Source organism: Trichogramma pretiosum, unplaced genomic scaffold (genome assembly GCF_000599845.2).
Source record: "Trichogramma pretiosum strain Unisexual culture from Peru unplaced genomic scaffold, Tpre_2.0 scaffold5, whole genome shotgun sequence".
NCBI classification, from domain to species: domain Eukaryota; kingdom Metazoa; phylum Arthropoda; class Insecta; order Hymenoptera; family Trichogrammatidae; genus Trichogramma; species Trichogramma pretiosum.
Window position 1 is genome coordinate 2997264 of NW_019641672.1, and position 25404 is coordinate 3022667.

The 25404-nt window shown below is 41.2% G+C and overlaps 1 protein-coding gene across 3 annotated transcripts in view; it reads left to right on the plus strand.

Annotated features, from left to right (window-relative positions):
• Positions 1-2196: 2196 nt before the first annotated feature.
• LOC106658619 (unconventional myosin-XV) overlaps positions 2197-25404 on the plus strand; it is a 50318-nt gene continuing 27110 nt past the window's right edge. For 2 of the 3 annotated variants that reach the window (XM_023460440.1, XM_023460441.1), the window contains exons 1-17: positions 2197-2489; positions 9462-9552; positions 16367-16477; positions 17221-17309; positions 17385-17448; positions 17520-17629; positions 17747-18031; positions 18137-18593; positions 18680-19297; positions 19368-19525; positions 19597-20321; positions 20380-20848; positions 20915-21117; positions 21294-21565; positions 22598-22858; positions 24549-25014; positions 25090-25404. In XM_023460440.1, the coding sequence (XP_023316208.1) occupies positions 9532-9552; positions 16367-16477; positions 17221-17309; positions 17385-17448; positions 17520-17629; positions 17747-18031; positions 18137-18593; positions 18680-19297; positions 19368-19525; positions 19597-20321; positions 20380-20848; positions 20915-21117; positions 21294-21565; positions 22598-22858; positions 24549-25014; positions 25090-25404 (4624 nt within the window). In that variant the 5' untranslated portion in view covers positions 2197-2489; positions 9462-9531. The remainder of the gene's footprint in view (positions 2490-9461; positions 9553-16366; positions 16478-17220; positions 17310-17384; positions 17449-17519; positions 17630-17746; positions 18032-18136; positions 18594-18679; positions 19298-19367; positions 19526-19596; positions 20322-20379; positions 20849-20914; positions 21118-21293; positions 21566-22597; positions 22859-24548; positions 25015-25089) is intronic. The other variant, XM_023460442.1, reaches the window with a different exon arrangement.

A 25404-nucleotide genomic window follows, 5' to 3' on the forward strand; every position in this document is an offset into this window, starting at 1 on the left:
AAATTTTATTCACACGTTGCAAAAATTATTTATAGTTACTTTATCATTTTTCGTAATTTTTATTACATACATAATGATTCATAGTTTAATAAGCTATAAAAGCAAGTTAATTATCTTTTTATAAAAAAAATTCTTCGATGATAAAAATATCAGAATTTGAACCTCTGATCGATCAATCAGGATTTGAAACTATTAACAAAATAGTAAAACATTGATTATTGGCATAATTAATTTTTATCTCAAACACATTCATTGATATCGGGGAAGAGCAGCTGCCACCTATAATTATAAAAATTAAGCTATTAATAAAAGAAGTATTAAACTTTACAGAAGATCTCGCACAACCCATTCGATTGTTCAAAATTAAAAGTAGTTACTTGTGATACCATTCAAACTTTTATTTTAAAATTTATTTAAACATTTTGTCAAGGTAAATTTGAAAAGTGATTGTAGCCCAATAAATGAGCAATCGATTGAGGGTACCAAGAAATCGTATATGATAACCCGTATATTTGCTAAAACTTTTTATTGGTCGTAGATCAAATAGCCAACTGTATTACCGGCCCTTTTAAAAATGATCAGTAGGTACGCAACAATTCCATTGCGATATCTTTTATGTCTACTTGTATAAATGATCTGTTAAAAAAGTTGTCTTCTATAAAGTAGAAATAATTATTTTACACTATACAAGGACGCATATTCAACGAGAAAAATATCTAAAGTTATGAGTTTACCCATATACTTCTCGTTTACTTTTCGTATTAAGTTGCACATGCATCATACGTCTAGCGCAATCCTTTCTGAACTTGTTAAAATAGAGTAATAGAGGAATCGGTAAAAAATATAAGACTACAAAGTTAACGGGCCATATTCACTGGGTCTGAATGGGAAAAAAGTAAATGTGCAAAACGATTGAAGCACGTGGCTCTCTTATGAGAAATGACCTCAATTATTTTCAGCAGCAAAATGACTTTTTTGCATGATATTAGCTCAAATATTATAATATTTAATTGGAAAATTCGGACTTGTCAGTATGTTGTAATTTTTGCTTCATTTCAGGTAAATAAATGAAAGATCGTGCGTGTGAAATTAATTCAAACTATATATAATGAGACGTTTCCTTTTTCATTTCCTGTTTATGTTATGACAATGCTTTTGCAGCCAAGAAAGCAAAGAAGTTATGATTATTAAAATCAATAATCTATCAATGTAATCTCAATTAATCGAGTTTGGTTGGTATTTAAATTTTAAAACGGTGCCTATACTTTCATAATGAAAATAATCCAGTGTTCAATTGATAATGATTCGATTTGGAATTAAGAGGTTCTTTTAAAAAATGTTGTTTGATACATACGGGAAACCCTTAAAACGAGTTTTAATGAAACAGTAAAAATTCGGTCAACGTACAACCATCAATCATGTATAGAATCTCTTGAATGGAAGACAAGGTATTATACTTTCAGAGCAGAAGGCAGATAATCGTTACATTATTAACTTCAATTCAATTAACTCATGAAAAAATCATGTACACCAAGAAAAAGAGGAAAAATTAAATTTTTGATATCAAGCGATTCGGTATTCCATCAGTATGATACGCACACTTGAGCAGATGAAGAATATTCGGAAAAAGCTAAGGTAAGAAAAACAAAAATGAAGTTTATAAATGAAAGAACAGAAGGTAGTGGGCAAAGCACGACGGAAGAGGAAGAGAATCGAGGAAAAGATACGATAAGTAGGTATTTTTGTCTACTCCCCTCGTCTCCTCTTTCTCCGGAATGTAAAAAATTGCTTGGTTGGTTATTTCTTTGGTGTAAAGAAGGGATGGGTGGATTTATTGTTTTCGCGTGTCATTGGCTTGTCAAACGCAGAAAGAAGTGTCAGATTCATGAAAAGTCGACGCACGAAGGATCGAGACATGGCGAAAGGCTGGATAAAAAAGCGCACGAGCAGTCGCATGCAGAGGGAATCGCGTATAGCTGGCTAAAGTCGGTGACGGTAACGGTACACTAACACCGAGCACCGAGGCTGGTGGCGCCGCGCGACTCCCTGCGAGAGAAGACAGCAACTGCCGCTGGCGCGTATATCTGCGGAGGAACTTTTACTCCTTCTCTTTCTCTTTTATATACCTGCGAGCGCTCGAGAGTCTCTGCTACCTAGGCGAGGTCGACGAGGCCCGCATACCACCGCGCCGCGCGATCGCGTCCGAAAGCAAGCGATCAGGCAAAGTCGCTGCATATGCCTAAGCGCACCGTGCAGTGCTATTTTCTCGTGCCAAAAGAGTATCAAGTGTGAAGCTGTCGATTCGCAGGTACGATAGTGTGCAAGGATCCAGGATCGAGCCGAAGAAATAAGTGTTCCTCGTTCTCGATTTGTAACAGTGTCAACGGCAAGCGTATATATTCATTTACAAATTGTCTGTGTGTCCGAGCTCGCTTGCCATAAACAAATTGGTGGCGGCTGCGGCGACGGCCAGTCTTTTGACAAAACAGGTGAGTGTTTGGAAAATCGTAAAATCTACTAGCAGTTATACGTGTGAAAAATTTACCGCGCTCGCATGTGTGTGCAAGAAAAAGACGGAATACCTGTATGATTTACACAGGCTCTCGAGAAGCTAGAGACATCAGCGTCCGGTTGGCTTATACTTGAATGGCCGGTTTGTGATTCTATATAAGAGAGGAGCGAGTTTGACAAATGCGGGAGAAAAAAGTGGAAGTTTCGCCGATTCGAGAGTAAACAAATGTGCTGATTTTTCTTTTGACAAGTGCCAATTCTATGGAATGTCGAGGCTTTGCTGTGGCGATGATCATTTTCCATTTCTTCGACTCTTGACTTTTGAAACGATATCGTTTAAAATCTGCAGCAGCGAGCTATCATTTGCAGTTTCCTCCTGCTACTGTAATAATACATTACGAAAATAGTTGCCACAGTGCAATAATGTCTGCTCGATCGGGTGTAAAGAAAAAAAAAACAACAGAACAACCGTAACAGCAGATATTAAAAGTTCAACTTGCTCAATTCGTCGACTGTATAAGAGTTGGCAGGAGCACAGACATACACACACGCGAGCATGAACCTTTCTCTCTTCCCCTTTAAACGTGTATAGCTGTATACCGCTTGGCTCGTGTGTGGGTATACATGCTATGTGTACAAAACCTTCATGGACGAAATTCTTGTCGCGATGTGGAATCGTCATTCGCGAGCGCATTACACGCTCTTTCGTTTACATTGACTTTTTTTATATCGTGTGCTCGTACGTGTATGTATGATCGGAGCGCGTCGCCACGATCCCGATGCTGCAACGTCCTTGTGACGAAATCATCGCGGCATACGTGTGCAAACGAATTATCAAGCACTACAGACAAGCTTTGAGATTTATTTTCGAGAATTATCGACTTTTTTCCTCTATAAATACATTAATTTGTCTTCTTTTACGTACACGAGAAAAAGTCCGATCGGATATATTCATGTGTGTTGAGTATCCGCGTACGCGCCTTGCAAGCGATGATCATCAGCTTCCACGCAGCAGTTAATGAAACTTATCTTCCGCAAACGTAATACCGCGAGAGATCCTTGCATGCGATCGAAATCGGACTGGTTGCATCTGCGATCTTTTGCTTTTTTTTTATTTATCATACAAAATCGTATCGAGTTCAGATATGTGAACAAAGTGGAGCTATCGATTTTCGGTTAACGCTAATTTACTTCTTACGCGATGGCTATAATAGATATTTACTGTTACGCGATAGATCGTTGGCAGCGAATAGTGGAGTCAAATTTTGTCACTTTCACCGTGAAATTAGAAGCAACGTAATGCTCTAGCCGAGTTTATGCTTAAAGTTTAAAAATTATGTATTAATCAAACTATATTATAAATCAAACACCCAAGGAATGTTGTAGCATTTATATGGAAGTTAGCTAGGCCAAAGCTCATATTTGAGAAAGGTTGAAAGACTAGCAACAAACATTTTTGCCATCTCAATTCAATTACAATAGCTCAGTCATAGATTTATCATTTATATGTATACATTTGAAACTCAACGAATAGCGACTTACTCACGCATATAGACACATACACACGTGCACGCACACATGAATAAAAGACACACAAGCGAGCGATGGTGAACGACCTCTTTCAACAACGTAGCTAGCGAGTGGATGCGTGAATCTATCTATTTGAGTCGGTAAAATGCTCTGGAGGCACAAAATTGCAATGTCTCGCTCGCGACGCGCACTTTGATGTTTATTTTCTTCGGAAGAATTTCTAAGGACATATTGTCTTTGCTGTAGACGCTAAAAGACTATTTATTAGTGACTTTCATCTCTTTCTTAAAGAGGTAAGGTAACAGCTGCGTCCAAGGAGTGTAATATCCGAATACAAGATGCAGTATTCGATGATAATTGCAGTAGAGTAATTACATTTCAGATTAGAAGTATTTTATAATATGCATGAAAGAGAGGGAGAGAGAGAGAGAGAGAGAGAGACAGACGAATATGAAGACAGGCCGTGAATTCTTGACCTGAATCGAGGCGCTCCTGCATCACCGTCGCCGCGCCGCACGTTAGTTCTATGCTGTAAGGACTTGGCACGATGTACCAGGGCAATTTATATAACTGCATTTTCCTCGCCGGGTATTTCAATGAAATATTTCATTGAGATGCTATTGAATTGCCATATGCTTCTGTAAGATAATTTAATGTATATATAACAACGATTCATAGAATAGTTTGTACTCGCACCAATCTTAGCTTTGAATTTTTTTTACTTTAATCCATGGGGCTTTCAAAATATCGACGATCCGCTCGTTAAACTTTCAACTTTCCCAGCATCGAAATTACAGCTAGTATCGTTTTCTCTGGTGTCGGTCGCTTATACATCAATATGTGGGCCGAATCATGCGTCTAACCTTCGCTTGCGTAGACGAAGAAAAGAAACGCATGCCTTTTCGCTCTAAAATAACATTAATACATTCGAGGAGAGCATTGAAATGCCTTTGCTTGTGCCAGGAATTCTCTGCATGGCTTACAAAGGTGTGTTTTGCACGCTATACGCTTCCAAACTGATGACTTGAAGGTCGATAAGTACCGATTTTTAATTTTTTTTTAAAAATCAGCTCGATCGCGCTCTGTAATTTATTCTCTCACGCCTACTGGCGAATAATTTGATAAGAATCTGGAAAAATGCATGTATATTCGTTCGCTTGAAATAACCTGAACAAGCTCAAGTTATTGACCTCGCGCGACTTTTTTTCGTAAATAATACCAAGTATAAATGTACGCACTGGTGGGGGCTCGCTCGTGTATATGTAATGTTACTCTATATGTGTATATATTATTCCTATTCTCAGGAGCTACTACTCATCGTCGGTATAAGCTCACACATGTCCGAGTCTCCGATTAACGGTAAAGTCTCGAGCTCGCTTACGTGCGAATTAATACGTCGTCGTCCGTTGGAAGCTGCGTTTAAACGCATTTGTCGCGCGCGAAAATCGATCGAGGCATTGTGTCCGTAACCAAAGAGAGTTGCACAAGCGACTGCACGCGACATTATGTAAAATGCGCCTCTTCCTTATAAACAATGCAAGCATGTATCTAGTCGCCAAACTCCGGTGAAACTCTACTCTCCATACGTATCATTGCGTAAGTTTTCTCGATTGGCTTTCTCTGCTTGCGTGTACGCGGCTGTGAGCGCCAAGATCCATCGATGCTGCAGCGACTCATCTCGTTCTCATTTTCAAAGATTTAAGATACTCAGAGAGGCGTTTAAACCTGAAAAAAGCTTACGACAAGTGTGTCGTGATTGGAATGTAGATAGCTATATATGTAGCTAATAATATTCATCGATGCGAATCACATAGTTCATAACGACGATTGTTCTTTTTTTTTTAAATTGACCTACGTAGTCATTCGATGACTTGTGCCAAATCGATTTACCTTTAAGGTATACATACACCGTGTACATTTTGCGGCTAATTTAATACTTGAGTCTCGTGTGATTTTAATTATACTCTCATGAATCCGTACTAGTTTTTCTTTTTTTCAATACTTCTGTGCATGCGTTATAGCGTAATCAGATAATGCGCGTAGATGCGATAATACGTTAGCATTCATTGACCGATTTATTATTCTTGTCTTTTTGAAGGAATTGTATTATTTTTTTCAAACGACCCAACAAGAAAATTGTTGGAACTTTCTAAAACAAAAAAAATAATAACATTTGACCGCACAGTGTCAAAGTGTAAAAAATTAGAAATCCATTACATTATCATCAAATATGATTAGCAAAGATAGCATATATATTTTGTCTTTCTTTTCATAAATAATTGAATACGAAGAGGTGTCATTGTGCCAGCTAAGCCACATTTCGAGAGTTTCGTTTCACCACGAACGCAGTTCCACATGCACAATTAAAATTACAATTAAAATTAAAAAAATTTCTTTGCATATCCTATTTTTAATTTTTAACGATGACAATGAATCTAAAAGTAATATATTTTAACAAATTTAATTATAGTGGCTAATATTGAATTCAACAACCGCGAGTCATTTGATAGTTCGTAATAGATGAAAGTTTTAGTGAGACGCGCGCAGTCACGTTACTTTCGTTCTTATGTATTATTATTAAATAGAAATTGTTTTATCGTTCATATTAGGTGCTTTAACTAGAAAATGGGTATTAATGGTGCGACCAATCCCAAAATATGCGTAAATTATGAACTTACTGCGACAAATCAAAACACATCTCCACTCCCATAGAGGAGAGAAAAGGATAAGTAGTTTTGCATGGAGCGAAATTTCTAAGTCCATTGCAGTCACCTTTCTAACATTTAGCCGTTGATAACATTTACATAGCTAGGCAGGATAGTTTGAATATTATACATTATTGCGTAAAACTCTCTTATGCGAGTAATTGCACGTATATTCATGCATGAACTGCACATACAGACGCACAGCCAATCTAACTCTTTTTACACGAATAGATTTTATAGGTTGTCCAAAAAATTTCCGAGAGGCGTTAAAGTGAATGTTATATTGATCGACGTTGCTCGAGTGAACTGAAATAGTAATTCTGACGGTATGCACGAATGAAAATCAACTTCGAACTAGAAACTTTTGTCACTGACAACATCGATACGTACATCGTGGAGACACTTGGTAAATACCGTTCTCAGGTCATTTTAATAGCTTTATCTAGCAAACGACTGATTTCATAATGTGTATATAGGCGCAGATTCCTCGACCGAGCGAGACGTAGACACGGTGGCGAACCGTGGATAGCGTCGCGCGAATAACTGTATAATCAACATACGTATCATATACACTTGTAACTTATGAAACTCGCCAACTTTTCATCGATGCATACGTTTTTACCTCGTGGTAATCTTATCGTGCAATACGTAATCGTGTGAATTTTCACTAATTTCGAAGTTTTTAAAGCAGGAGGTATTGATATGATTGCAGTACAAGAAAGGGAAAATCTTTTCTATAGTATGCTATATGCCAAGACGGTTATTGAGAATTTGAGAGTTTAAAGAGATATGTGCGTCCGCACGAGTAAGAGAGGGAGAGAGAAAGAGAGAGAGGGATTTTTAAATAGACACATTCCGTGCGTTCTTTCAAGGCCACACCGTGTGCATATCCTCCAAATGAGAGAGCCATTCAGCGTACATATATACAATCATAGGTAAGAGCGGGAGAGACTCTAGCGAAATGCGCTGCAGACTGCGCGCTCAGTATTACTCTCGCGTATAATACATACGCACGCGTGTGACACTCGCGCGATAACGCGCTAATTTCGCGTCCGGTGAAAAGCATATATATGCAGTAAGTACATGCAGTGTATGCGGTGCAGCGCTCAGCAGTGCCAGTGAGTGAATGTGTGTGGGTTTAAGAATGAAGTCTGTGTTTTTGCAGTGACAAGCGTCAGTTACTTTTTATGTATGTTTACGAAAAAGCAACTACATTGGCTCGTGAGAAAGTGCAGTAGTCCAAGTGCCCACTTTTTTAATAAAATGCATACATCGTACTGTTCTTCTTGGGCTTTTCCAGCGCTCAAATTCTGAGACGAAAAAACCTATACCGTATGTATTAGTTATTCGCGATGAAGCGTCTAAAATTACCTCATTTTGCCGCTTACAATCTTGCGCGCTCGTATCTGCCACCTACCGAAAATAATTAAGCGTTGATGAAATTCCGACCCACCGAAAAAATTCAACTTAAAACAGGTTCCTTTATGGCGCGGCTTCGTGTTCACGTTTGTAAACGCGATTGAATTATCATTGGCTCCAAGCAATTTTTTTGAGCTTCTCTCGATGGCTCGGATCGCACAGAAAAACTGTCGAGCTCAACTTTGATTGCTCAAGTTCATTTTCTTGAGATTAAGCACAAAACGCATTACGTATTACATGAAATATTTGCCTATTATCGTAACTGTGCAAATGCATCGTCGTGGAGCATATTTTGCGGTACTCGCGTATCTATATAGTGAGCCTAAGTGGCGAATAGAAAGAGAACCGGAAATCACCTGTTTAGTAGGAGCTCGGAGTATAATAATCCGTTACGTTTGACAATTCATATGCAATGAAAGACAGGAAATTTTAAACCGGTGCGAAACTTTGCCATTTTCAAAAATACTTGAAAAAGTCCATTTTCCGCTTTATACAATGCATTAAGATGTATAAACAAAAATAAATTGTAGGTACTAGTTTCAGGAATAAACACTGATACTCAACGAACACGAATCATTGAAACGTATTGACCAAAAATGTAGGGAATATAAAAAGCAGTTAGACCAAACTCAAAGATTTCCAAACATAATTAATCTTTAATTTTATGTGTTATAAAGGACATCAAATGAATAAAAACGATGTATTTCTGTAAAAATTAAAATTCAGAAGAATTGATGAATGGTCGCTTATTTTCTTATTTTTCAATATCATTATCTTTTTTTAATAATTATTATTGAAACAGCTTGAAATCAAATTCTGAGTACCATAGAGGACGTTATACAATTCTTTAGTGTATTATGCATCTGGTTTTCCATGTCGATCATCATATAAAAAGTGAAAATTATAATTATTGCATACCCAAAAGTGCCCGTACACAGGTCGAAAGCGGTCAATCACTGGGTCAAGCACCCTGCAGTGAATAAATATTTTTTTTCAAAACCAAAATTAAAAAAAATTTCAAATTAGATTTTTTTGGATTTTGCCACATACACGTAGCGCATAATTGTTGAGGTTATTGATTCAAACTTCAGATTCAAGCTATACTATTCTTCTTCAATAAATAACAAATTTACTTTTTCAATGATTGAATGGATAAGAAATAAATTTTGAGGATACTCTTGGGTGAATGTTCGCGTTTGCAAAAGGATTTCTTGACTAAACTCTCGGACAATTGTGAATTCATTAAAATTCTAATTTACTTTAATTAATAAAAATGTACATTTATATCTGTTTTAGATTTCGTGGAGGAGGAAAAATGAGGGCGCATCTTCGTACCAGTGCCATTTAACGATATCGCTCATCAAAAATGCATACCGACTGGCAAAAGGTGAGTGTTTGTCAAAGGCTCATTGTCTTTTCGCAAGTATGACTTTCTATCGAACTATTCCCAACGTAGAAGTATAAACGAAAGTCAGCCCATAAATATTTGTTGTGTGTGTTTGTGCGTGTGTGTGTGTGTGCACATATGAGCAAAAAAATTATCGGCTATTCGACAAGAGGCCGACCTACTGACTGAATTTTTGCGCGTGGAATGCGTGACTTGCCGTCTCTACAGCTTGCTTTTGACTCTGACGCGTAAGAATGTCGCGTCCCCGAGGCAACTAATTTTTTCGTCTCAATAAAATCTTGTCTAACGAGGCTCCAGCGATAGCTCATTAAAATCTTTGAAAAAAATCACTGCGTGAAGACGATTGACGAAAAATATTTATTAAATAAATAACAGAAAGAAGTCAAGTCGTAACTATAATAACAACGCACAAGGTGCTACTTTCACCTGAGCAAGGTATTTGACCAACGCGTGGATACTTGTGCGTATAGCTATACGCGATATGTAACAAGTGCTGCCTTCTGTACGTAACGGCGTCCGTTAAAAAGTGGCCGCAAGGCTTTTACAGATGCTCATCAGGTCCGAATCGCTTCGATGAAAATTGCTGGCATTGTTACCTCGAAATATCTTTTGCGGTATAGAAATTAGTTGGAGAGTCAGTAGAAGCGAATTTCAGAATCTCGTATACGAGTTTTGCGAGACGAGCGATTAATTACGGTCAAAAAGAGATCGTTAGAATTCGTGAGTCTATGCGGTTAGCATGTAGATGATTGGAGTTTGAAGCTGGTTGACTATACTTGTTTATCTTATAATTACAAGTCAAAATCACGATTTCCTTGTTTACCGATTTGGGTGGAAAATACACTTGATCTTGAATATCGAAACAAGTGAGAAAAAAGGTAATACTACTATCACTTGTATTTGTTGCTGTGCAAGTAATTTTAATCTTAGTATTGAAAGGTTTATAAGAGCTGTAGAAATACCAGATCAAAAATAGTTATAAATATCATAAGAGTGACTCACACGATACCGATAAAAAAAATACTTGACAAAAAGTTCATCGGGTACTCATTTGACGAATGCAAACTCAAGTTTATTAAATTGAGAATGGAACGAGTATAATACAATGAAGTACATGTGTATTTTAAGTAGCATTGAGATAAATGAAAGACAATTCCCAAGATTGTTCCAAGGCAAAGAATACAGACACATAACCCAGCATATTTAAAGTATCATGTCTTCCCATAAGCGATCTCGTGTGTATACACGCGTACGTACGGGCCATGAGAATATACCGCTGCTCAGTCACAAGTTCTCGCACATACGCATAGAAAAACTACGCTAAAATTTTTTTAAATTCTCATTATACGTCTGTAAGTACACGAATCTTGTTGAAATACCAGCGCACGTGTGTCATGCATGACTACTCGCTCAAGCGTTCGGCGCGTAAAGAAAGCTGTTCGTGGATTACCTCGGAAAATCTGCCCATGCCCAACGATCGAATATCCGAAACAGTAAAATCACCGATGAGACATATACAGCCACAATAAACCATGACTAAAAACCACAACGAGCAACGTCCTTACGTAAGAGCGCAAAAAATCGGCAGGTTCATAGAGAAAAGGAGAGAAAAAATAAAGTAAAAAAAAAAAAAAACGTCGCTGCGAGTGGAAAGAAAAGGGAAAAACAGTTGATTATTGGCAAGCATGCGTATGCAAGGAATCCAAGCACTTTCCAAACGACTGGACGTAACCGAGCGCGCGAACAAAAATTCCTCGTGCTACCGTTCGTTTGCCCGCATACGCATAAACGCAGAAACGCTCGACCCGCTCGTATCTCGTCCATTAGTTATAACGGCCGATATTTATGTTGCTGGGGACGGTGGCACATTCCAAGTTCGCTTTTTGCAAACCTTACTATAGCACACACGCGTCAAAACAATGTATTTTAATGGGCATAATTATAAATGCATCGATTTTTATTGACCTGCTGAATTTGCTCATTGACGTAAAAATGAAATCCATATAATTAGTTAATTAATCGAGCCCAGGCTATTTTAAAAAAGTTAAAATTTTATTGGCAAACCGCGTATTAAGGGATTACAAGGGTAGATCATTAAAGACGTTTGATTGCAAAAAAAAGTAATGAGTCATTGCCTCAGTTTGTATAGAAATTTTCAAGTACTTGCTCGTAGGATCACATTGAAACATCCTAAATTGTAAGTACGAGATAAATTATGTAAGCTAAATTTTACACACTTGAGACGTAAAATATAAAGTTTTGTGTCTGCTGCTTGTACGTTCCACGTCCTAATAATATATAATAAGCACATAGACATTTTTCTCCGTGCTCACGAAACTGTAACGGATTCGAAAAAACGGACTATACTGAGCGGGGGATAATTTTTCTATATAACGCCTGTTCGTATAAGAGTTTACGTGTTTCATAGATTGCGTCATAATTTTACAAATGCGCATTCACTTTACGAAGAGAGAGAGAGAGAGAGAGATTTAGATGTCATTAAAAATAGAGGCAGTGATTCTTTAAAAAGCAGTTGCAAGCGCGTTTTGAAATGTGTATATTCCGGTGACACAATGGACGTGCAATATGATTTAATATCCAGGATGAGGACAATAGGAAATAGTATCAAAGATGGTCGCTGCAAGTGCAATACTCACAATAATTTTCAATCGACGATCAATCCCAAGGAGCTCTCTTTCTCTCGCGAGCTTCCGCTGGCCGCAGGGTACGCGACTCCACTGCGTCCGTCCAAGGCATCGCGCAGTCGGAAAATGGCGCAAAAGCCGCACTGCACCCACTCCCGCCGCCGCCGCACACTTTGCGCGCACAGCTCATCAATTCGCTTGGCCGCGAAAGAGCATCGGAGAGCTGGCGCCCATTACGCATGTGTATACGTACATACGCGCGTGTTTACGTATTTAACGCAGGCAGCTACTTACGAGTTTTATATAAGGCAACGCACTCGTACGTAGACGTACGCTTGGTTCCACCCCAAAGCACTTCGATAGTACAGGAGAGCTCGCGAGTTTCCCCGCGCGCCTGCACTCTCCAGTCCGATCCTTTGGCTCAGTTCCGCGATGATGCTTCGTGCGTCGACTTCGTACGGAGCTTCAAAGCTCCTTGCGGCTCAGCGCGTGAACCAAGTGAACTAGTTACACTTTTCCCAGACATCTTCTCGGCTCGGATCCAGGCGATAATTCGCAATTCCGCAGTCGCGCTTTACAAACTCTATGCAAAATGTGTGCATTTTATATTTATATACTGCCACTGATGCTGACGACTAGTTGCTGTCGGAGAAGTAGTGGCTACCTCCTACTTCGCGCTAGCCTTTCGCAGTAGCGCATCGAACATCCAGCCGCTTGCCTCGACTCGTTCGTGATTCCTTCTCTAGACGCAGGTATAGACGAGGCAGTCATCCAGCATCGAAGTAATAACAGTGATGTGTCGAGCAGTGATTATTTCGCTACTAACGCGCGACGTCTGTTTTTGAAGATAGTGTGAAAAAGTGACCATCTGATCGATCTAGACGCGACGTGGCGAAGGTGAAAAAGTCGCAAGTGCAGCTTTATTGTTAAAATTTATTGTTAAAATAAAGTCATCGGCGGATCGCAAGTGCAGCAATAGGCGTTTTTGCTTATTACTCGGATGGAGAGAACAGTACTGTGTCAAGCAGTTTATATTCCAGCGGCTTTTCAGACCATGAAAAATCGAGGCGTGTTAATTGCTACGCTGCCGAGAGAAAAGGTTATTTCAATACGGAATAAGCATTAGGAAGTCGAACTATACACGCGCGCAGAAAGGCACCCGTGCGCTTCAAAAGAGAGAAGGAAAAAAAATTGCACTGCTGCATGACGTCTAAACTTTCACTGCGAGCGACTCGATACCTAGATTAAAATTGGATTTTTGTGCGCGCAATAGGTTCGACTGATTTTTCAGCTAAAGTGGACTTGCGCAAGTGCCATGGTGAGAGGAAGAGACGAAAATCGCAGCAAGCACGAGACAACGCCAGTAGAATATGTAAACAGTCGCTCGTTGGAAGCCTCGCCCCCGTCGCCCTTTCACTATATACACGCAGCAGCAGCAGCAGCAACAGCGGCGGCGACGACGACGACGACCTTAAGTAGCATCGACGTCGGCCAATGACGCCCACGTGCACGTGTGTATGTGCACACGTACAATGCATGCGGACGAGGCAAAGGAAACGTTGACGAGCGTTCACGAGTCAGTTGATCTAATCGCGCTCGACCGATCGCATGCCCGCGCCCCGACAACGCCACAAGTGATATTTCGGCTAAGCTCGGCGCGCTATTCAATTTTCTGCTAGCGAATGCGTAGGTCGAGGCATGCGAAACGTTCGAGAAAGGCTCGCATAAGCAGACGAGTTAAGAAAGTTGTGTTGCATCGCGCTGTATATTATACGCGCGCGGCCACAAGCAAATGCCGCGAATTACAACAGCGTACGGTGTTCATTGTGCAACGATGACGCTCAATATAGAATATGTCAAGATTATCCTATAGCGAGATTCTCTCGATGCGATGAGATTTTATAAGTGAGCTTGTGTATGCGCGCGACTATACAAGTGTGAAAGTGATTGAAAACGCGCGGAAAATAATGCAATGACCCACAACGAGTGCTTGCAACACCCAGTGCTGAGTCTTAATGAGCATTTACAATTGTATTATGCATAAACAAGAACTTAATCGCTCATTTCTCAGACGACTCGAGGAACAATAATGCCGAGAGTATCCTTCGACCGCGACCAGATGAAAAAAGTTGGTGATTTATGACGAAGCTATACAGCAGCCATTCGCGGGAATCTCTCTTTCACTCGGAAAGCAGCAGCGACATTAGTAGCAGTGGCAGCAGCAGTTGAAAGAATGATACGTGACAAACTCGTTTAGGTAAAAAAGCAACATGAACACGGTTGAGAGGAAAGCACGTGTCGGGAAGCGCGGATCCGAGCTAGCGGCGTCACCGTCGCCGCAAGAAAGGCGCAGAAGCGCGGAAACGAGCCAGCTCAAACGGCCGAAAAAGAAATCCGAGTCGTTTCACTCGTTGCCGCGCGAGCCGTTCGGCCCGATCTCGCGCAAGGACATCATCCGCCGGACTTGCTCGAAAACGGAAAATCAGTACGACCCGATCGCCAAGTTGAGCCAGTCCCTGAGAAAGAAGTGGCGCCGCGGCTCGCTGCTGATCAAGAAGCATCGCAGCAGCGAAGAGGAAGATTTCGAGACCGATCAGCTGAGAACCTTGCCCGCGATCTGCCGTAGATCGAGCAGCAAGGATCGCGATGCACCGAGCCTCACCCTGGTGCCGATGACGAGGATCTCGCGCAAAGAGATTATACGACGTACATCGAGCACCAGCGCCAATGAGGAGCCAGCGAGACGCGCCGCGACCAGTGGCTCGATTTATCGAGTACCGTCCGATCAAAGCAGCATCTACTCGAGGCACACGAGCTGCTACGCGACCAGCACCATGACTAGTCCGAGGCACCCCGACAGATGGCCCAAACGGGAGATTGTGCAGGTACCGAGACCGTCGACGTTGCCCAAAATCCTCTCTAATAAGAGCCGAAATAATCCAGAGTATCGGAACGCCGAGACTCGAAGATTACCGCCGAGAGATCAGTCGATCGGTAAGCAGGAAGCAACGATTTACGGCAGAATAAGAAGGCGGAAGATTTCTGCGCCGGTCGAGCCGATCTACAGGAACGGCCCGACCGACAACCCGTCTAGTTTGGGGGAGGCGACCTTGAGCAGAGCTCGCAAGACATACAGAAGCATACGAGATCCAACCAACGATCCTCTCAACTATGGCATCACGAACTATAATAACTCCATGTCGAGTGCTTCTCTGCCCAACGTTCCCCAGAGGACCATGTCTCGACGGAAAATTATCGAAAATATCGAGAGCAATAACGCTCGGATGGTCAAGTCACTGGATCGAGCGAAGAAAGATACGAAGCAAGACGCGAACAAAATTAATACCGTGCCGAGGGTAGTACGCGACTACGAGCGTGCAAGGCAACAGAGCAATGGGCATCGTTGCGACGAGTCGCCGCAACAAGAAGCGCCTAAAGCACCGCTGAGGAGAAAACACAGCGCAGCTGCGGCTGCGGCCAACGCCGCTGATGCATCGATGCTTACTGGCTCGTCGAAAAGCCTACCCTCCTACGTCAAGAGAAATAAAAAGCCGTCGGCCATCCCACTGCGAATCGACCGACCGCGAGCAGACTTTGCGACCAAAAGCCTCACCAGACCAGCGACACAAGAGATGAGAGCGCCGTACTCCGTTTACGGTTACTGTACCGGAAGAAGGAAGCCCGACGCCAAAACAGCCGACGATCGACCCGTGACCCCTTTCAGAACAAGAACTCCAAAAAAGGTTCGATGTGAATTTTTGCGAAGCAAGATCGCGCATCTTATGTCTAAGACTCATAGGCTACGCACGGAGGGACATTCGTAAAGATTTGTAAAAGTCGGATAGAATGAGAAACTAGCTTATTAAGTACACGGTATACGATAAGTTTCACCGACGCGCCTGCACTGGCCTTAAAAGTGCATTAAGCGCTAAAGTAGCTGCGAGATGCAATTAATCATTATTTATACTTGCAGCGGTAGTTCGCGTGCGTTCGGCGCGCGTGAGTTTCACATTTTTGTCGAATGCCTTTATTCATTGAAAGACACTAATCAGCTTCGCCACTTTACTAATTCATCACGGAATTTGTATTAATGATTTATTTATTTTTTGGCTGCAAATAATTTATAAGATTCTTTTTTAATTCTACAGGGTGAGCTCGTGTGGTTCGACCCGGGAGTCGGCCATGTTCTTCCTGGAGAGGTCTTGGAGTACCACAGAGCGGCCAATGTTCTATCTGTGCAAGCTGTTATCGCTGGAAAGGTAAATCATTAGACAAAATTAACTTGGCGCTTAACAAAATGCACACTAAACGTTTTCAACGGCAAGCGCGTGAAACTTGTTTTCTCACGGACTAAGCGGGCCTTGTTTACATCTCGACGTGAGTTTTTCCAACATCGCAACATTGTATCTATTCGTGTAGCTGCAACGTGCGAGGAACGCGCGCGTAGCTAACGTCAAAAATATTTCTGCGCCAGCGCAGCGATATGGAAAGTCGTTTGGATAATTCGAGTGCACACATCCTTGAGCTCGCGCAGCGCTGATGCTTCCCGAGAAAGTGTTGCTTTCGATCCATCACCGCGTATGTAACACGTGCGCCTGTCTGCCTAATTCCGCAGCAAAAGGGATCGTTCTCGATTTTTTCGGCTTTCTTTTTAGCCGATAACTGAATCTTCGGTGAATGACACCTTAGCGACGCACGCACACATGCTCGAAGCATGTAATCTGCCCATTATTTTGATCGTGCAAATTAGAAAGTACGCATGGATGTTCGAGTCGTCGATTGAGTTGCGAAATTGAAGATACATTATTTCTCGTCGCAAATCGTGCATACCATCGGCATTTGCAATGTAGATTTGCTTGTCTAGAGATGCTCCTAGAGCGATAAATAATCCATAATTTTTACGGAATTCTTATAAATGATTCTGTCCCGTTACTTGATTGACTTTTTCAAATTTAAAAGGACCAGTAATATATAGTTCTTTCATTAATAATTCATTTTTCAGCCGCAAACATTCACACTTACCAATCTCAATGGAGTTAAACCTAGACAAGATCTGGGTCAGAATGGAGTCGAAGACATGATTCAATTGAAGTAACTAACATTATGAATTCAAAAGCAAATGAAGTAAATAATTGCAAACTTTTAATTTTACGAATATAATTTCAGTGACTTGAATGAAGCTTCGCTACTATGGAATTTAAAAATACGATACGACAAGGAACTGATTTACGTGAGCAAAAATACTTTATACGATGTCACTTTTTGTACATATGTAGTTATACCAAAATTTTTATATTACAGACTTACACTGGGAGCATCTTAGTCGCAGTCAATCCGTACAAAATGTTTGATATTTATGGGACTGATCAAGTCAAGCTCTATGAAGGAAGAATCCTTGGAACTTTGCCACCGTAAGTTTATGCACTACATAATACTTTCAATTATTGAGAAGCTAATATGTTGCCACCTGCTTGCTTGAAATACTTCAAAGTATACGCAGAAATCTAATGGTTTTTGTTTCATGGTAGACACTTATTCGCTGTTGGTTCATCCGCCTACAGTCAAGTATGCGCGGCCAATAATTCGAGTAACAATCAAGTAGTCGTGATTTCGGGCGAATCCGGATCAGGAAAAACGGAATCGACCAAACTGGTGATGCAGTATTTGGCAGCTGTCAATCGAGCTCCAAGTAATCTCGTAACCGAGCAAATTCTTGAGGCAGCGCCATTGCTCGAAAGCTTTGGAAATGCAAAAACGCCACGCAATGACAATAGCAGCCGTTTTGGGAAGTACCTCGAAGTATTTTTCCGAGAGTACGTAACATTTACGTCATTGAAAAAACTTTACCAGAGCTTCAAGTTCAATATTTTTTAAGTTCATTCTAAATTAATCGAGTGTGGCAAATTTTTTGTTTACAGTGGAGTCATCGTGGGTGGTAAGGTGACTCAGTATTTATTGGAAAAAAGTAGAATCGTGACACAAGCCAATGGCGAGAGAAATTATCACGTCTTTTATGAGCTACTGTCTGGACTGGATCAGCAGCTTCGAGACAAATATGGACTGCTGGAACCTGACAAATATTTCTATTTGAATCAAGGAGGCAACTGCAAGATCGAAGGCAAAAACGACACTCAAGACTTTAAGGCACTGCTCTCTGCCATGCAAGTTTTGGGCTTCACATCGGAAGAACAAGACACGATTTTTAAAATTTTGAGCAGTGTGCTGCATCTTGGCAATGTTTACTTTCATCGCAAAAATATGAGACATGGTCAGGACGCAGTCGATATCGGCTCCGATGCTGAAATTCGCTGGGCCGCTCACCTATTACAAATTAACGCAGACGGCATTATCAGAGCACTGACAACAAAAACAACGGTACATGTAACGTAGAAAAAATGTGTAGATAGCAAAATTATCTAATCGATTACAATATTAACGTTCAAAACTTTTAAAATTTTCAGGAAGCTCGAAACGAGAGACTATTAACAACTCTAAATATCGATCAAGCCCTTGATGCCAGGGATGCTTTTGCTAAGGCACTTTATAGTTCACTTTTTTCATGGCTGGTTGCCAGGGTCAATCACATTGTCTACAAAGGCACAAAGCAGACAGCTGCCATTTCTATATTGGATATTTTTGGTTTCGAAAATTTCGTCGAAAATAGCTTTGAACAACTGTGTATCAATTATGCCAACGAGAATCTGCATTTTTACTTCAATAAGCATATATTCAAACTCGAACAACAAGAGTATGCCAAGGAAAAAATTGACTGGACCACTATTACTTATACTGATAACTTACCGATAATTCATTTGATTGCAAAAAAACCGGTAGGCATATTGCATCTACTTGACGATGAAAGTAACTTTCCGAAAGCCTCTGATCTTTCTTTCCTCGAAAAATGTCATTACAATCATGCGTTGAGCGAGTTATATTCTCGACCCCGAATGAATTCCGCGGAATTTGCCATCAAACATTATGCTGGACAAGTTTGGTACAATGTGGATGGATTCTTGGATAAGAATCGTGACACCCTTAGGCCAGATGTCGTCGAACTTTTAATTAGCAGTAAAATACCCGTGAGTGATGATTTTATATTTTGCGCATTGGGATTTGTTAGTGCCGATGAATAATATTTCATATTTATAGATGGTGAGCAAAATGTTCCAACACGTGCGTAACTCGCACGAGGCCAACAAGACAATCAACAAGCCGAACGGTAGATTTGTTACGATGAAACCCAGAACACCTACTGTATCGGCCCGTTTCCACGACAGTCTACAGCAACTTTTAGAATCCATGTCACAGTGAGCAAACTCTTGATTAAAAAGCCTGCCCAATTATTTGGTATAAATTTAATTTTTCAAAATTTTCCCAGGTGTAATCCGTGGTTCGTTCGCTGCATCAAACCGAATAACGAGAAGGCCCCGATGAAGTATGACATGCCATGCGTACTGGAGCAATTGCGTTACACGGGAATGTTGGAGACAATTCGCATTCGCAAAACTGGCTACCCTGTGCGTCTTCCGTTCGCTCACTTCGTGGATCGTTATCGTTATTTGGTGCCAGCTACGTGTCTACCTCGTGGAGCGCCGAGCAAAGAATTGTGCCGAATTATTCTCGAAAAAGCAGCTTCGGCCGAGGATCAATGCCAGTATCAATTGGGACTAAGCCGCGTGTTCTTGAGGGAGTCCTTAGAAAGAACTCTCGAGTACAACAGGGCTTTGATTCTCGAAAAAGCTGCCATTACCGTGCAAAGGTACACTCGAGGTTTTCTGGCTCGACGCCGCTTCCTCAACATCGCGCGCAGTGCCGTGCTTCTCCAGGCCGTTTATCGCGGCTATCGAGAGCACAAAAAGTACCGCGCCCTTAAAAAAGCTGTTATTATGGCCCAGAAGTTGTACAGAGGTAAAAAGCAACGCGAGCGCTACGCCGTTCTCAAAGAAGAGATCGCCAAACGCGCCGAGCTCGAGCGAGCCAATCGCGAAAGGGCCAAAGCCAAACAGCAGCGCGATGAACAAGAGAGAGCCACTAGAGCTGTTGCTGGAGTTAATCACTTGGAAATACCCGCCGAGTTGGCATTTATATACAGTAAATTGGATGGTAAGTTACTAGAGCCAAGTTTCGAAAAACCTCTTCTCTAACTATTTTCCTTCTACAGATTGGTCTCCAACTCACACGGAAAGAAATCTACTAAAAGTGGTTGGCAGCGTTGTACCTACGCTCATGACTTACAGCCTTCCCCGAGATATTGATCAGTATCAATTTTCCAAGTTCACCAATATTTATTTCAAAAGTCACATTTTCGGCTTGAAACGGGAACCAATCAACACTCCTTTCTTGCCCAAGTCTCGCGAACAAGATTTCAACGAATCTCTGATCATTTTCAAGTTGATTCTTCGCTTTATGAATGAGAACAATTTGACTGGAAAGCGCGAACAAGCTCTGGGTGATTATATCGTCAATAAGGGTATAGTCAATGAAAAACTACGCGACGAAATTCTTTGCCAATTATGTTCTCAAACATGGAAAAATGACAACGATGCGAATAAAGAACGAGGGTGGCTCCTTATTTCAAATTGCTTATCAGCTTTCCATCCCAGCCGAACACTCTACAAGTATCTTTTGAAGTAAGTGAATCAAAAGACTTACTCGCGTTCTAATCAACCAATTACATATTAATTTTTGGATTATAGATTTGTCTCCGACCACGCTTACGACGGCTACAAAGCCTATTGCCAACGTAAAATTTTACAGAGCGAAAGAGTTTTGATAAAAGTCATAAGTGGAAACCAAACATTGTGTTCACACATTCCAAGAAATTACCCGCCTTCGGTACTCGAATGGCGAGCAAATCGTACCAGGGTGAATATGGCCCTGACGGTCGGCTTCTACAACGGTAAGGCGATGATCGCGACGCATGCCAATGGCCGTGCTATCGAGCGATTGTATTTTATAATTCAAGTTCAGTTAAATTCTAATTCCGCAATGAAGGCTAATTGAACTTGATTCTCACATTATCATACAAAGCCGACGCAGCAAGATTAATGATATCGAATCCATGCGCATCAACAGGTGAAAATGCAACGTGCGCCGTTGATTCCTGGACTACTTGCGAAGAGCTGGCTTTTGCAGCGGTTCAGGGCTATGGAGAAGTAAACGGAGGCTGGACGGTGACGCTGTGGAACGAGTTGGACGGCGCCGACGCCATCGTCACCGAGACCAACGGCTTCGATTACGTCTTCGATCTTATATCCGAGATGGAACTAGCGCCAGCCTTTCCAGCCGCCAAACATATGTTCCTGGAGCAGCGCAAAAATAGTTTTTCACCGATCAAAAAGAGAGAGGTAAGCATTGTTGTCAACGTCCCGACCTCTACGCGTGTACAGTGCAGTACGTTGCACGTATGCGCGCACAAGTACGTATCGAAGCAGACGGGAGGGGGCAAAGAAGGAAGATGCATTGCGCAGCGCGCGTGCGGTGAAATGGGAAAACGGCCGAGGTGGAGGAAAGATAATACGAGCGTGGGAATGATATTATAGCGGCGCGTCGAGAGTCTTTCGCGCGAGCGCCAGCGCGCAAATATGAGTGGCAGCGGTGCCGAGTTGTTTTGCGCGTATATCGTCGAGGTGCGCGTGTTTCGCGGATCGAGGGCAAAAAGTAGTGTCCTCTTGTGCAACGACGCAACGACTTCGATTTTTTGAGCCGCGTGAGCGTTTCCGTGACTGTGTGTCTGTGTGTGTCTGTGCGTGTGTCAACCTGTGACTGTGAGTGCGTGCGCGCGTGTGTGTTTGTAGATCGGTCAGCGGCAAAAATCGCCACATGAAAGTTGGCGCGTGGATTTTAGCAGTGTTCTGTGATATTAGGCACTAACGGTCAAACAGACTGTGTACACAAGCACGCATATGGATCTAGATCACGATAATTCGGTATACTTCCAAGGTCGTACAGCTTTAAAATCGGTATCGCTAAAGCTCCGGTCGAATCAACATTCGGAGTGTTCGTCACTTGCGAGAAGAATATGTTTTTTTCGATGAATAACAACGCACGCGAATCTTGTCTCGAAAATACTCACGACCTAAGAAGAGTAAAAAAGAAACACGGCCTAGCATTTCACCTACGGCAGAAGTGCGCTGAAATGGCAAATTAATTACATCGGCCTCGCCAAGTCAAAAGCATACGCGAGCACAGCTCATAATATACAATGGAAAAAGAAAGTAGTAGCTTATATCTCATTATAAGAATTCGCGCTCTCCTCCATTACCCATATAATATTTAGAAACAACACATACGCGCACCCATATGACTCGGATACGTGCACTATAGACAAGCAAACATATGACTGTGTATTACATTGTGTTCGTGATGGTGTGTTGAAGGATCGCGAAGTCGATCGCGATGATCTGCTTCATAAGCATCAGAAAGAGCTGGTTGGATCACCGGTACTGAAAACCTTCCAACCGCTCGAAAGAGCCGGCAAGCTGAATTCGGTGCCAAAGCCCGTCGTGCTACCAACGACGACGCAACAATCGCAGCAGCAACAAGACAGGCCACTCGAGCCGGAAATACAGTCACCGAGGCGACCCGTGGTACCACCGCCTCAGCCACCTCCGCAACCGCAGCCACTCGCTAAAGTACCGGTGGGTATAATGTACACAGTAGTCCGTTTAGCAATCGCTATTTTTGCTACGTCTACTAATATCGTACATGTTTGAGCTAGCTATTGTGCGAACGCAGCGGCGAAAGTAATTGTTTACGTGCTCAATCGCAAAACAAACTGTTCTATTCCTCGTACCTGCTACTATTGGAAAAATTTCGTTTCCAAATCTCCTTTGAGTGCTAAAAATCATCTGTGTGATACATGAATGTTGTTTTATGATGAGCAAACAAGCAAAGATTTTCATTCAACTCTCGAGCTCGTCGGGCTATATGCCAACTCGCGTGCAGATAATATATATAGGTACTTTCTCGAGTCGCGCAAATCGTCAAGATCTTTATGAGTCTTTGCTAATTACTAACTGTGCAAATACACGTATACGTGTGCGCACACATGTTAAGACGTGTGCATCGGAGCATCTTTCTAGTATGACCCACCTCTCTTTGCCTCTTAACCAACAAAAGAAATTCTTTTCTTCTGTTAACGTACTAACAAATGTTCTACTTTTTGAAATTTGCGCACAATAACTCACTTGAGATTAAATCGATTGAAACGTAAAAAAAAAATTATTTAACATACGAGTAGATATGAAAACTTTCAAAATTATAAAAAAAAATTATGTCACAAGCATCGTGGTAAGCTATTATACCGTTGGAAGGATCGTGAGATTTTATAAGTATGTATACACATGCATGCATAATTTATATTTTACATATATACCATACCCGAAGAGCAGCGGATGAAAATGCAACTTTTCAACAGAATGGCGTAATAAAACAGAACATCTTATGCACGCACGTTGAGGTCATCTCAATTGAATCGCGTCTTTATTCGAACGAAATGTATTACCAATTCAAGAGCGAGTGAAAGAGAGAGAGAATGAGATAGCTAGAGTTGGGCACTTTTCAAAGATCTTTTAAGCCGATACATTGTGTTATTACTATACTATAAGTACTGTTGCTGCTGCCTTCGTCCGATGCTATTGCAAACGGTTGTTGAACTCTTTTTGCCACGCGCTCTCTGTTCTTTCACGCCTATTTTTTGTTACGCTGCATCGAGCGTGCTCTAACCTATACTTTTCTAAATAAATAACCGGAATTGTTTATGCCAAGACAAAAATCGCGACTTTTCCATTTACTTAACTAGTGATTAAAAAAATTTTTTTTTAAACATCTCGCATAATTTAGATACTTTACTTTATTCCGTCCGAGAAATTTGACATACCGGATGTAGAACATTAGATTGGTTTTCATTTACCAAGATTTTTAGGTCTTTGCTCCAGACGCTGTTTTAGACACCACAATTAAAAGCACCGAAATTGATTTTCAAAAAAAAATCGAAAAAATCCGTTGATTCATATGTTTTCTTTGATTAACCCATTAACCCGCAAAAACGAAATTTTGTGAGTGAATTTTTCGTCGTATAAAAACCATATATAAAATGTATATTTTTTCTTAAAAATTCTCACCCGGCGATTTCGGGGTGTGATTTTTCAGAATCCGGTGTTAGTTTTGTGCTAAGTAAACATTATTATCGTTCATGTTACAATTAAAAAGAAATGGTCACTTTTAGCCGTGACATTTTTTTGAAAGTCTATTATTTACCTTTTTTTATTATTTGTCGATTATTTAATTTTCTATACTGTAAATATATGAGACTAAATTTATTTTTAGATGCGCAAACAGTCACATGACACAATTTTAGAATCGTCAACTGAAATGGGTTTATCCCGTCAGTCTGCCCTAAATGATCGTTACTTTGAGAAAGAAAAACAACGTAGTCGCAGTTTGGACAATTTGCTTCAAGCTGAAATTTCTCAATCTAATGCGGGTTCGGTACCAACGGGTAAACTTGCTGATCTTGGTTTATCATCGTCGAAACTCAATGAGCGCTATCACAGTCTCGAACGAATCGGAGAATCACAAGCTGTTATCAATGGGTCACCAGAGGTTCAGGTAGTGCCTGAACGCAAATACAGCCGCATGACTAGGGCTTCCGAACCAAATATTTTGGAAGAAGAACTGACAATTGATTTCGAATATCCAGACATACAATCGGTCAGTCAAACCGGAAGATCGGAAGATGATAAGAGTAGTTACATCAGATCGCAAACTAGATTCATAAAATCTCAATATCCAGGTATGATCAAATATTGGTTTAAAAAAATGTTTTTATTATAACTCTGAAGCATAAAATGACTTACCTATTTAACAGCTGGTAAACGTGCACATCATGGTAGTCAATCGAGCCGCGCTTATATAGAAAAGAGCGAATACGGCGTCAAATCTTCGGCAATGTCAGATACAAGCGAGGCACCATCCCTTGCGTCTCACGTGCGTCGAGTTCGAGTACCAAGTCAAGCATCTGATGTGGATCAATTCCTTGACGAATTATTCATGCCTGTGCTCGACGGAAACCTCGATGAATTGTCTGACGCAAGGAGCCTTGCCGCTAGTATCAAAGGCATGCGGAATCCTAAACATCTGGAACCACAGAGCACGTCAGATTTCATAAGTTCCATTGTTAAAA